Genomic DNA, 14,405 nt, shown 5'->3' on the forward strand with positions numbered 1-14,405 from the left:
TTAGAAAGCTCCCTAAGTAGAACAGTATTTTAAAATAAAACAGTATTTTAAAATAAAAGCTAACAATTCTATAACAATTTGACTTTTGACTTCAAAAAGAGAAATTCCCTTATATACCTATCTTTGCAAGTTTGTGGTCATTTAATGTTACATTTATTTTTATTAAGGGAAGAATGCAGAGTGTATTTTCCTTAAGTCTGTTTTGAAATGTGTCCTTGAATTGTATTTTAATTTTTACATGTAGTGAAATTCAGGTTCATGATGCTTATAGGAAATTCATTTCAATTTCTGAACTATATATTCTATTTTGCTCACTCCTAGTTCCTCCCATTTTAAAAAGTAAGTAGTGACTTAGACTAGAATTTCAAGGAACTTAGAGTACTGATTCCAGTTAAGTCAGTGTTGTGTTTTATGTAAATTTATAGTCACATAAATTTTTTGTTGCTCAGAGTTCACCTGATCCTAGGCATTAATAGAACCCACAGCAAAATTATGTATTAATATCCAGTAAACATCATTGACTAGAATAGTATATTTGGGACATGTGTATTATATAGAGTTTAAATAGAAGAATTAAAATAGAGGAAGGATAAGGTATAAGGACTAAGTATAATAATAATATATATATTTTCCTTCTTTATTTTTCTAGTCAAACTTTGCCATGGGTCGCTTTCCTAGTACATGTAGGAAATGTTACATGCTTGATTTTGGCTTGGCTCGACAATTTACCAATTCCTGTGGTGACGTCAGACCAGTAAGATTTTTCATGTTATTATTAAATATTTGAGAATTAACTTATTATTTATAGTGTCACGCTTTTTAAAGAAATGCTAATTGTGTATCAGAATGGATGTCATCCAAGAAGTATCTTATAGATTTTATGATTACTTTATAGATGGTGTTAATTAATTTTATTATTGAGAGTTGTGGCTTTTAAAAACATGTACATTAGACGCAGATTTAGAGTGGTCTTATGAGAACACACATTACCACTTCAGCATCAAGGGTCCTTTTTGCAGTCTGAGTCTCTGTACATCCTGTACTTCTGTTTCAGTTACCGTATTTTTCACACCCAGAATGTCCATTTGGTTCTTTTTAAAAATTTCTCTTTAGTGATATTCTCTATTTGATATGGCGTTGTAATTACACTTTCCTTACTTCTTTAAGTAAGGAAAGCTTTCCTTTATTTCTTTGAACATATTTATAATGCCTACTTTGAAATCTTCTCCTGTTATATCCAACAGGAGAAGAATGTAGTCATTCTTACAGTCAGTTTCTGTTGCCTACTTTTTTTTTTTTTACATGTATGGGTCACACTTTCCTGTTTCTTTGCATGTCTTATATTTTTTTGTTGTTGGAAACTGGACATTTTAGATAATGTATTATAGCAATTCTGGGTACTGGTCCTCCCTTCCAGGGCTTGTTAGTGTTATTTGCTTATTTATATGTTTAGTGACTGACTAGATTATTTTATCCTTCCCCCCCATCCCAGCACATAGTGTTAAGTCTCTCTCTCTTTTTTTTTTTAATAAATTTATTTATTTATTTGGCTGTGTTGGGTCTTCATTTCTGTGCGAGGGCTTTCTCTAGTTGTGGTGAGCGGGGGCCACTCTTCATCGCGGTGCACAGGCCTCTCGTTGTCGCGGCCTCTCTTGTTGCGGAGCACAGGCTCCAGACATGCAGGCTCAGTAGCTGTGGCTCACGGGCCCAGTTGCTCCACGGCACGTGGGATCCTCCCAGACCAGGCCTCGAACCCGCATCCCCTGCATTGGCAGGCAGACTCTCAATCACTGCGCCACCAGGGAAGCCCTGTTAAGTCTCTCTTGTTGCCCCTCAGGGAGGTGCAGCTTTAGGTCTGCCCATCGTCACCCTGGAATGACAGTGGTACTGGTAGGGCTCTCCTCCACACTTTTTCTGACCACATCCAGTTATTAAACCTGCTGATTGCTGGCTGATTGCTCTGTTGCTTAAAACAGTGCCCCAAGACGTACATTCCTTGACAGACTAATCCAATCAAATTGTGGCTCCTAAAATGGAATAGTTTGGGGGTTTTTTGGCCGCGGCTGTAGGGTTAGTTCCCTGACCAGGAATTGAACCTGGGCCCTCAGCAGTGAGACCACAGAGTCCTAACCACTGGACTGGCAGGGAATTCCCTTCTGAGGTTATAGTTTGTTCTGACCCCAGACGGGTTCCCCCACCTGTCTTGTTCCCCTGGTTCTCACCTGGCCAGCCTGTGGTCTAGACTGTATCCTCAGATCCACAAATCCTCCCAATTCTCTATACTATAACCTCCACTATTAATGAGAGGGTCTTAAGTTTAATTAACTTCACTGTTGCAAATGAAATAAGTTCCTTTGGGAAGAGATTGGGAGATAAACTTTTTTACGGCGTTCTTCTGTCTGTAGACAAAATCTCTGACCGAGGGCTCTGGAGTTGGGGGTGAGGACTATGGCAAACTTCTCTCTGAGTGACATCCTTTCTTGGGAGCCAGGGCCCTCTGGTTGAGATCGGGACAGTAGCCTGAGGTCTCTTGGCTTGACTCTCCTGGCATGGAACCACTGCTTCATGAGCCAGGAGAAGGGCTTTTGGGGCCCCAGTATTTTCAGCACATCATGCCCAAGGTAGAGCCTTCATTCCATGAGTGGAAGCTGGGTGCAAGAAAGGGGCTTCCACCTCTGTACCACGCTTGCCCATGACAGCCTCGTCAGCAACAGGCAGCTGGGAGAAGATGAGAAATGCTGAAGTCCTGCTCCTACACGAAGAAAGTCCTCTGGCTCAGAACTGGGGAAGGAAGGAGCCCTGTGTTCTCTGCTGCAGCATCCTGGAGTGGAGCCACCCCTGCTGATCTGGAAGAGAGGAAGGAGGGGGAGTGGTTTTGGTTCAAATACCGTAGAATCTAGCTTTTCTTACTGACTTTTCATGAATATGAAATAGCTGTTTCATCATTTGTTGTTTGCTTGAAGGACCATTTCCAGAGGCTATGGTTATTTTTTAAAATTGTTTTTACCAGTTTTACTGGGGAGCAGGTCATCAGAGCTCCTCATATTGTCATACTGGCAGTTGATCTCCCCCTACAGTTCTTTAATGTCTACTTTTTAAAAAAATTTATTTTTTAATTGAAGTATAGTTGATACAATGTTGTGCTATAATGTCTACTTTTATACTTTTTGTTTCAACTTGGTACTATGATTTTCATTTCTAGCAGATTAGTTGCACAGAAGTTGAAACACTGTGAATGAGCTAACAACTATATAATAACAGACTGTATACAATAAATGTAAATTATATTTAAAATATAGGCACATGAAAATTTAAGCACCTAGAAATTATAAGACAATCTTTTTGGTTCCAATGAAGGTCTTGCATTAATAGATAGCAAGGCAGGTGATGAATTTGGGTCCAGTGCAGCTTATTAGACTTGAATATATTTCTGGGGTCTCATTTCTATTCCAAGCATCTTTCTTTTTTAGTTTTTAGAATATTATGAGGTTAGTATTTATTCACTTATAAAACACTTATTAAATGAGCACAGATTATGTGTGAGGCATGGATCTAGATGCTGGGACTGCAGCAGTGAACAGCAGACCAAAATGAGGTTCTTATGGAGGTTATATTTTAGTGGTGAAGACAGATAATATACAAATAAATACATAATTTTAGATTGTGATAAATTCTACAAAAAAAACCCAGCAGAAAGCAGGGTATTGACATAGAGAGTGATGGGCAGTGAGGCTAGGAGACTATTTTAGAGGTATTAGTTAGAAAAGACTTCTCTAAGGAGGTATTGAGTTGAGAGTTGAATGAAGTATGAGAGCAGGCTGTGTGATTTTCTGGAAAGAGAGTGCTCCAGGCAAAGGGAGCAGCAAGTGCAGAGACTCCGAGGCAGAGTAAGTTTGGTATATTCAGGGAAAAGGGGGGAGGCCACTGTGGCTGTAGCATGGCATAGCATAGTGTGGTGGGTAAGTGGAGAGAGACGAGTTTAGGAGGTTGGTAGGCCCCAGAATGTGAACGATTTTGCCAAGAGATGGATTTTATTCTAAGTGTGATAGGAAGCAGGGTTGTTGCATAATATGTTACATGCTCTGTCAATAAGCTAACTATAGAGTTATATACAGAAGTAGGTTATATTTAAAAACGTAGCCACATGAGAATTTAAGTGCCTTGAAATTGTGGAAGACTATCTTCAGTTCCATCAATGTTCTTGTATTAATTGGTATTTGGGCAGGTAAAGAAATTAGTTTCTATGTAGTGTATTGGATTTGAATATATTTCTGGAATCCCACTTCTATTCTGAATAGCAGTTTTTCAATTCTTAGGACTTTTTTTTTTTTTTTTTTTTATCACTGTGAAGAAGAGACTACTGAGAGCAAGAGTAGAATCAGAAAGACAAGTTAAAAGGCTAATGCCATGGTCCAGTGGTCATTGCTGGTGGCTGGGACTTAGGGCATTAGGGTGATACAATGAACATGTGGAAAATGCTTATATTTAGGATATGTTTTAAAGACGTATTTAACAGGACTTCCTTCTGGATTTGATACTGAAATGTGAAGGGTACAGAAGAGTCAAGAATGACTTCTAAGTTTTTGTCCTGAAACCATGATAGAGATGAAGGCTGAAGTGTGGGAAAACGGAAGTTTTATGAGGGAAAAACAGAAGTTCTCTTTTTTTTTTCTAAAAGCTCAGTTTTGTTTTTTTTTTAATTTTTAAAATTTAAAAATTTTTGACTGCATTGGGTCTTCGTTGCTGCGCACAGGCTTTCTCTAATTGCGGTAAGCGCAGGCCACACTTCGTTGCGGTACATGGGCTTCTCGTTGCGGTACACGGGCTTCTCATTGCGGTGGCTTCTCTTGTTGCGGAGCACAGGCTGTAGGCACGTGGGCTTCAGTAGTTGTGGCTGGAGGGCCCTAGAGTGCAGGCTCAGTAGTTGTGGCGCATGGCCTTAGTTGCTCTGCAGCATGTGGCATCCTTCCAGACCAGGGATCGAACTCGTGTCCCCTGCAATGACAGGCGGATTCTTAACCACTGCACCACCAGGGAAGTCCCCGGAAGTTCTGTTTTCTAAAAGTTAAGTTTAAAATGCCTCTTAGATTCTAGATGGAAATAATAAGAAGTTGACTTGATATAGTAAACTGTAGCTCAAAGGAGATTATCAGGGATGGAGATAATATAAATTTAAGAATCATTTGCTCCCAGTGTTTAAAAATAAATGGTAATTTAAAAAAATGGAACTAGCTTAGATCAGTTAGGGAAAAGGTATAGCTAGAAAAGAAGAGAGGTCTGAGTCTGAGCCGTTGAGACACTTTAGCAACTCAATAATGGATAGAAAAGAACTATGAATTAGCAAAGAACAGTGGGGAGGAGGATTGGCCAGTGAGGTAGGAGGAAAATCAGGAGAGTGTGGTATCTTGAGAGCCAAGTGAAGAAAGTGCTTCAAATATGTGGGGTGCTACTGATGCTACTGATAGGTCAAGGAAGGTAGGAGAACTGAGAACTGATCATCTGGATTTGGCAAGTTGGAAGTGACTGGTGACTTTTATAAAAGTGATTCTGTAGAGCAATGAAAACTTAATTGGAGTAGGTTAAAGAAAGTGTTGGGGAGAGGATGTGGAGAAAGGGAATATAAGTAAAACAAGGAAGTAGTTGTAAGGGAAGTAAAATCCTTCCTTCCTTCCCTAGTTTATTTTTTTTTAACGTCAGCTATTGTAGCATGCTCGTGTTCTAATATTAGTAGTGCTCCAGGAGACATGAAAAAAATTGATGATGTAGGACAGAGCAGGAACAATCACAGGAGCCAAGTTCTTGCAAGCTGTTGGGGAAGGAATCCTGGCACAATGCTCCATTATTAGAGCAAGAACACTTCTTCCACTGTAACTGAGAAAAGGTAGAATAAATGGACACAGATACAGGTAGGCATTTAGATTTGGTGGTGGAAGTTGAAGTTCTCTCATGGCTTTTATTTTCTCAGTGAAGAAAGAGACAAGGCCTTTTGCTGAGAGTGCAAAATGGTGTTGGAGGTTGAGGAGAGAAGAGCACGTGTGAAATAGTTATCATGGAAGGGGAGAGAGCAAACTGACTGGGAAAATATAATAGATTGCTGGGCTGTGCTGAAAGCTCATTTGAGTATGATGGTAATTTAAGGTAAGATTGTCAGTACAATCCTTTTTCTCCATATACTTTTAACTGCTTGTTTACAGGTACAGTTTCATCTATGAATTGAGTTTAACCAGGGTTGGGGTCAGGTTAGCACTATGGAAGAAAGAGGGAATATCATTGTGGTCGAATGTAACCCAGGCTGTGTAAGGAGTTAAGCTTTCCCTTTATTTATGTATTAATAGCTAGTTCCTTTTAGAGTTTTTATGCCAGTAGGATTTCATAATTATCTTTAAAACTCTTAAATCTCAAGTAAAATTACTTTCTTACTTTTTGGATCATAATTATGATTGAAATCATTTTCTTATATTGTTCCACTAATATAAAATCAAAAGTTGCCTGGGTAGATTTCTTTTATATAGTACAATTTTGTTTATTTATTGCTTTTAAGAAACTTGAATTGAGTTGCTTGGATTCTCTAGGTATGCCATCATGTTATCTGCAAAAACCAATATTTCCTTTTTTTTTTTTTTTTGGCCTTGCTATGTGTATTCTAGAAGAGTGTAAAAAACATATATAAAAATTTTAAGGAAGAATGTCAAAACATCCATGGCCTCCATCTAGGTTAAGAAATAGTTCATTACCACCTTAGAAGTGTTCTGTGGGTCGATCACTTCCTGATCACACCCCTTTTCCTTCTTCGAGCTCCTTCAGTGGAGCTTACCGCGAAGATGGAAGTGTCTGTATGTGTACTGTCTTATATGGTAGCCACTGGCTACATGTGGCTATTGAGCACTTGAATTGTGGCCAGAGCAAGTGAGGAACTGAATTTTAAATTTCATTTAGTTTTAAGTTGCTATTATAGTGGCCATTGCAGCCATAACCTACATTCTATATTTTGCATTAACCAGTCCCTTACTTTGCTTTCTTCTTTCTTCTATAGGCCCGAGGGTACTTGTTTTGGAGTATGGAGCAGATTCAGGGAGCTGTTGTAAAATAGTACAGTTATCATGTACCCTTCACCTAGCTTCCCCCCGATGATGACATCTTACATAATCATAATACGTTGTCAAAACTAAGAAACTGTTATTGGTATACTATTATTAACTCAAGTACAAACCTGAGTCAGATTTCACTATTTTTTACATACACTTTTCCTTTCAGGGGAGGGGTGGTATATGAAATTTTATCACACTTGTAGATTCATATAACCAACAGCCCAATCAGGATATAAAACTATTCCATCACCACAGAGAAACTCCCTCAAAACATAAATGTGTATTTATTTTTCCAAACTTATGATATAGGATTGTCAGTCAGAATACATTACAAAGGGAATGATGGATCCTATCTGTTACACTAGCGATACTACCAAGTTGTTTATGTGGTTGGTTTTGAGAGCCTCTACTGTTTTTTGTTTGTTTGTTTTTTATGAATTTATTTATTAACTTATTTTTGGCTGTGTTGGGTCTTCGTTGCTGTGTGCGGGCTTTCTCTAGTTGCGGTGAATGGGGACTACTCTTTGTTGCGGTGCGCAGGCTTCTCATTGTGGTGGTTTCTCTTGTTGCAGAGCACGGGCTCTAGGCGTGGAGGCGTCAGTAGTTGTGGCACGTGGGAGAGCCTCTACTGTCTATAACCTTTAAGATGTATTAGTTGTATCAAATAGGGATGTGAGATAAAAAGGACTTGTGGGCTTCCCTGGTGGTGCAGTGGTTGAGAGTCCGCCTGCCGATGCAGGGGACACGGGTTCATGCCCAGGTCCGGGAAGATCCCACATGCTGTGGAGCGGCTGGGCCCTTGAGCCATGGCCGCTGAGCCTGCGCGTCCGGAGCCTGTGCTCCGCAATGGGAGAGGCCACAACAGTGAGAGGCCCGCGTACCGCAAAAAAAAAAAAAAAAAAAAAAGTAGTGTGTGTCTTTGTATATATATTTGCAGTACTTTGGTCCATACGGTTTTGGAGTTGAACTTCTATTTACTTAGTGATTTGAATCTGCATGTTCATGTTTTCCCTCCTGGTTTAGAGGATGCCTCAGTTTCTTTAGCCTTTGAGCTGGCATCTTACATTGGCCCTTTGTGTCTAAGCTCTTGGAATGCCATGTCTTCTCTTGCTGCTTCCTTCTTAACCATTCAGCTGAAACTTCCAGTGCCTAGGGCTATAGTGTCCTACTTAAGAAAAAATTTTAAATGTTACCATTCCAGAATTTCATCTATTTTCTTATTTCCATTGAGGGTTTTATTACATAGTTCTTTATTACATAGTTATTATAAAATATTGGCTCTATTCCCTGCGCTATATAATACTTCCTTTTAGCTTATTTATTTTATATATAGTAATTTGTATCTCTTAATCACCTACCCCTGTCTTGCCCCCTCCCCATTTTTCTCCCCAGTGGTAACCACAGTTTATTCTCTTTGTCTGTAAGTCTGTTTCAGTTTTTTTTTTTTTTTTTATGGTACGCGGGCCTCTCACTGTTGTGGCTTCTCCCGTTGCGGAGCACAGGCTCTGGACGCGCAAGCTCAGAGGCCATGGCTCACGGGCCTAGCCGCTCCACAGCATGTGGGATCTTCCTGGACTGGGGCACGAACCCGTGTCCCCTGCATCGGCAGGTGGACTCTCAACCACTGCGCCACCAGGGAAGCCCCCTGTTTCAGTTTTTTTATATTCATTTGTTTGTTTCATTTTTTAGATTCCACATATAAGTGATAACATACAGTATTTGTCGTTCTCTATATGATTTATTTCACTAAGCATAATACCCTTCAGGTTCATCATGTTGTTGCAAGTGGTAAAATTTTATTCTTTTTAAGGCTGAGTAATATTCCAGTGTGTGTGTGTGTGTGTGTGTGTGTGTGTGACATCTTCCTTATCTATTCATAAGTTGATGGACACTTAGAGTGCTTCTGTATCTTGGCTATTGTAAATAATGCTGCTATGAACATTGAGGTGCATGTATCTTTTTGAATTAGCGTTTTCATTTTCTTTGGATATATACCCAGGAGTGGAATTTCTAGATCATATTGTCTATGAGCTATTTTTAGTTTTTTTTGGAATCTCCAGACTATTTTTCATAGTGGCTGCATCAATTTACATTCCCACTAACAGTGTATGAGAGTTCCCTTTCTTCCCTGTCCTCACCAACATTTATTATATGTGTTCTTTTTGATGATAGCCATTCTAACAGGTGTGGTTTTGATTTGGATTTCCCTGATGATTAGCAGTGTTGAGTGTCTTTTCATGTGCTTCTTGGCCATCTATATGTCTTCTCTGGAAAAATATCTATTCAGGTTTTCTGCCTATTTTTTAATCGGGTTTTTTTTTTGTTGCTGAGTTGAATGAGCTGTTTATATATTTTGGATATTAACCCCTATTGGTCATATCTTCTGTGAATATTTTCTCCCATTCAGTAGGTTGTCTTTTCATTTTTTCAGTGGTTTCCTTTGCTGTGCAAAAGCTTTTAAGTTTAATTAGGTCCAATTTTTTTGCTTTTGCTTTTGTTTCCTTTGCCTGACAGATCTAAGAAATTGCTACGATATATGTCAGTGTCTGCCTATGTTTTCTTCTAAGTAATTTATGATTTCTGGTCTTATATTTAAGTCTTTAATCCATATTGAGTTTATTTTTATATATGGTGTGAGACAATGTTCTAATTTCATTCTTTTACATGTAGCTGTCCAGTTTTCCCAGACCACTTATTGAAGAGACTATCTTTTCTCCATTTATATTCTTGCCTCCTTTGTCATAGATTAATTGACTGTAATTGTGTGGGTTTACTTCCGGGCTCTCTATACTGTTCGATTGATCTATGTGTCTATTTTTTGTGCCAGTACCATGCTGTTTTGATTACTGTAGCTTTGTAGTATAGTCTTAAGTCAGGGAATACGATACCTTCAGCTTTGTTCTTTTTTCTCAAGATTGCTTTGGCTTCTAGGTATTTATTTTAATAAAACATGCTCTTAGGATACTAACCACTCTCACTTTTTACTTTCTTTTTCTTTAAAGATGTTTTTAAACATAAGTTTTGGAAATATATTCATGTGGTACAAAAATAAAAGAATTAAAAATTCATCAAAAGTAAACACTTCTGCATTTTGAAAACACACTGTTAAGCAAATGAAAAGTCAAATCACAGACTGGAATAAAATATTTGCAAAACACACATCTTACAGAGGACTTTTTTTTTTTTATTTTGTGGTACGCGGGCCTCTCACTGTTGTGGCCTCTCCTGTCGCGGAGCACAGGCTCCAGACGCGCAGGCTCAGCGGCCATGGCTCACGGGCCCAGCCGCTCCACGGCATGTGGGATCCTCCCAGACCGGGGCACGAACCCACGTCCCCTGCATCGGCAGGCGGACTCTCAACCACTGCGCCACCAGGGAAGCCCTTACAGAGGACTTTATATCCAGAATCTATAAGCAGTTCTCAAAACTCAATAATAAAAAAACAAACCTATAAAAATAAGCAAAAGATTTGGATAGGCATTTCATTAAAGAATAGATACTACAGATGGCAAATAAGTACATGAACAAATTCTGAACATCTTTAGTTATTAGCGAAATGCAAATTAAAACCACAGTGAGATACCATTACACAGTAATTAGAATAGTTAAACCTAAAACACTAGACAATTCTGAGTTCTAAGGAGGGACAGAAATCAGAGGTTGCCAGCCAGAAACTGGGAGTCAAGGGGATTGACTATAAAGGGCATTAAGGGAACTCTTGGGGTAATAGTACCCAATAATTTAAGTTTATGAATATGTGAATTACATGTGCAGGGAGAGGTACAAGTTGCCACCATCTTTAAATTGAGTTTGAATGATATAGCCAAGACACAAAGATGTTGGCATCTTATTTTACTTAGACCTCATGGTCTTAATATACTTATTTGTAACCAGAGCCTGAATATTAATGTATATACTATGATGCTTGTCATGAAAGCTTTTATGTTTTCTAATGTACAGAGTTTATTTGTCATAAATCCTACTTTATTTTAAAATGGTAGGAAAAAATGGGATTCATCGATAACTAAAATGGGACTCATTGATAACTAATATGTTTTAAACATATGATTTAGAGATATTCTCTCTAATTTTTATAATTTCACAATTATTAAAAATGTTAGAAATTTAAGTAGTGTTTTCTTCACAATAATACACGTTTCTCCCTTCTACTTCATGGGCTTAAGTGTGCTGAATCTTATGCTATTTAAAGCTCAGTTACTATTCTTTGCTTGGTTTTGTAGCCTCGAGCTGTGGCAGGCTTTCGAGGGACAGTTCGTTACGCATCAATCAATGCTCATCGGAACAGGGTAGGTATCTGAACTAGAGTCATGGCTGTATAAGCATGCTGATGCTTGAATCAGATTGACTTCTTTACATTAGAGTACAGAGGTGTGGAAAGTGCTTGGGAGCAGAAGGAAAGGTGTTAGAAATACTAATGCATGGTATGATGCATAGTGGATAGATAATAGATGTGTGTAGCTGCATAGAAAATAAAATTTAATTTGGCAGAAAATATAATGGCTAATTATATATATATGTCTATGGAGAATCTTGTGTCCTTAATTAGATATAAGTATTAAATTTACTATAGAATTTTGAAGAAAGAAAATATCTGTGTTCTATTTCAAGAAGTTATTTGGGAATTCATACTATCAATACCTAATGAAGGAGGTCATTTTTTCTGTAATATACATCTAATCTGTGATATCCCCTCTCCATCACGCTTGTTTTCATGAAGATCTAAAATATAGCAACTTAAAATTTTTTTTTCATCTTAGTACATTATACCTCTCCTCTTGGGTTAAATTAAAAAAATTTCTCTCTCTCTTTTTTTAACTTTGATCCTTTTGTTTTGCTCTAAAAATTTTTTTCCTCATCCCAAACCTTAGTTATGAATAGGAAAGGTGGGTACTTTATGGATTCTCAACTGTTGAACTTGTTTGGACAGAGTTGAAAAATATAACAAGTGATTCCTTGATTAAATAAATAGAAATCTTTTCTTGGTCTTTTGTTACCTTATTCTTGTTCTGTGAAGCCAAAACTGCTTTAATAAAAACTTGACCAGGACTTCCCTGGTGGCACAGTGGTTAAGAATCCTACTGCCAATGCAGGGGTCATGGGTTTGAGCCCTGGTCTGGGAAGATCCCACATGCCGCAGAGCACCTAAGCCTGTGTGCCACAATTACTGAGCCCATGCGCCACAACTACTGAAACCCACGTGCCTAGAGCCTGTGCTCCGCAACAGGAGAAGCCACTGCAGTGAGAAGCCTGCGCACCTAAACAAAGAGTAGCCGCCGCTCACCGCAACTAGAGAAAGCCCACACACAGCAACGAAGACCCAACGCAGCCAAAAATAAATAAATTTAAAAAATAATAATAACTTGACCAATGCTAAATGTAATAGGAAGAGAATGCTGTGGTTTTATATGCTATGCTTCAGTTAATTTGGTTTCTTAGGATGTGATTATAAATTGAAAATAGGAAAAGTATTTTTATCAGTGTGTAGCACTCTGCTGAGCATTTTAACTCATTTGGTTTGATTCAGTGTTGTTTTATTTTATGGTATTTAGTTAATTATTCTACCTTGAAAAGAGGTACGCATCCTCCAGATAGATTCTTGCGAAAGTTTAGAAGTACTATGCTTTCTAATTAATTCTATTAAAGAATATGTCCACATTGGAATCTTTGGAATAGGACATTCTTTTTGAGATAAGCATAAACATTTTCAGAGATCATAATAGCTATATAAACATTTTCAAAATAGCTGCTAGAAAGAGATTTTATATATATATATATATATTTTTTTCTATGCCTTTCTATGCCATTTCTACGCCTTTCCAGCATAGAGTACTCTATCAGTTGCTCTGTTAACCTGCTTATTATTCTTGGTAGAGAAATTTGATAGTGTATAGCAGTGGTTCTTACCCTTCATTTCTGCTCCCAACACACCTGAGGAGTAGAATGCTTTACACAGTAACACAGCTTCACAACAGTGATTGTCAGTGTATGTGGTGACACAGGAGTACAACTAGTGGAACCTTGAGAGTGTCTTGTCTAATTTAAGAAGAATTCCCAGGTAATTCTAAAATATACTTCTTTCTTCCATACTCCGCGACCATGATTGGATAATTTCTAAACTTAATACACTACATTTCTATTTTTTGGGTACCTAAATCTTAAACTTTTTTTTTTAAGTAAAAGCAAGTTTATTTAGAGAATCTTAAACTTCTAATGTAAATAACTCCCAAACAATACAAGGACTTTTCAAAATACTTGATGAACTCTGTTTACTTCATCTCATTGTTTTCCTTCATTTTAATCCTTTGTTAATATTTGTTTTATGTCAATACTTTGAAGAAATTATTTTACTTTCTTCTGGTTCTGTGGTTGCTACTGAGATCTTTGTCCATGTATTGTTGTTACTTTGTATTTAATTTGTCCTTTTTTTCTTGACTACTTTTGATATCTTCTCTGTCTTTGGTGTCCTGCATGTGCCTTGGTGTGGATTTCTTTATATTTACTTTGTTTTGAGATTTGTTTTGCTTCCTGAACATTCACATCTTTCATCTATTCTGGAAGATTCTCAGACATTGCTTGTTTAAATGTTGCCTCTTTTCCTTTCTCTCTGTACCTTTATTTTCATATCTCCAAATTGATGCATATTAAACTTTCTTGTTATGTCTTCCATGCCTTTTAAGTTCACTCTCAGATTTTCTCTTTTGGTCTCTTTTTTGCATTCTAGATAATTTCTTCAAATCTGTCTTCCAGTTCATTAATTCTTTTTTTCTGGTGTGCTTGATCAGCTTTTAACCTTGTCCATTGAGTGTGGGTTTTTGTTGTTGGTGGTGGTGGTGGTGGTGTATTGGCCATGCCATGCAGCTTGTGGGATCTCAGTTCCCCGACCGGGGATTGAACCCAGGCCCTTGGCAGTGAAAGCACCTAAGCTCTGGACTGCCAGGGAATTCCCTAACCATTCAGTTTCTAATTACATATTTGTGCTTTTTATTTCTAAATGTTCTTTTTAGTCCTTTTATAAATCTAATTGGTCTTTTTATTTGGGGGGAGAGAATATGCTTCCTTTCTTGTGACTTTGATTCTATTTTTAAAACATTTTAAATATCTTATTTCATATTCTATATCTTATAATTCCATTCTGAAATTCTTGGATATCTAATTCTGCTCTTTATAGTTTTTCTTGCCGTTAGTTTATGGTAGCTTGCGTTCTAATATATTTTATAATTTCAAGTAATGAACTTATATTTGGTGGGGCTTTATCTCTAGGAATTCAATGAAGTCTGAATTTAAGGGTATCTTGAG

The 14,405-nt window shown here is 37.7% G+C and overlaps 1 protein-coding gene across 6 annotated transcripts in view; it reads left to right on the forward strand.

Annotated features, from left to right (window-relative positions):
• TTBK2 (tau tubulin kinase 2) overlaps positions 1 to 14,405 on the forward strand; it is a 151,165-nt gene that overhangs the window by 83,192 nt on the left and 53,568 nt on the right. For 5 of the 6 annotated variants that reach the window (XM_032623560.1, XM_032623563.1, XM_032623562.1 and 2 more), the window contains 2 exons: positions 650 to 754; positions 11,330 to 11,395. In XM_032623560.1, the coding sequence (XP_032479451.1) occupies positions 650 to 754; positions 11,330 to 11,395 (171 nt within the window). Of the gene's footprint in view, positions 1 to 649; positions 755 to 5,965; positions 6,139 to 11,329; positions 11,396 to 14,405 lie in introns of all 6 variants that reach the window. The other variant, XM_032623566.1, reaches the window with a different exon arrangement.

The sequence above is a fragment of the Phocoena sinus genome, chromosome 2 (genome assembly GCF_008692025.1).
Source record: "Phocoena sinus isolate mPhoSin1 chromosome 2, mPhoSin1.pri, whole genome shotgun sequence".
In the NCBI taxonomy this organism is placed as follows: domain Eukaryota; kingdom Metazoa; phylum Chordata; class Mammalia; order Artiodactyla; family Phocoenidae; genus Phocoena; species Phocoena sinus.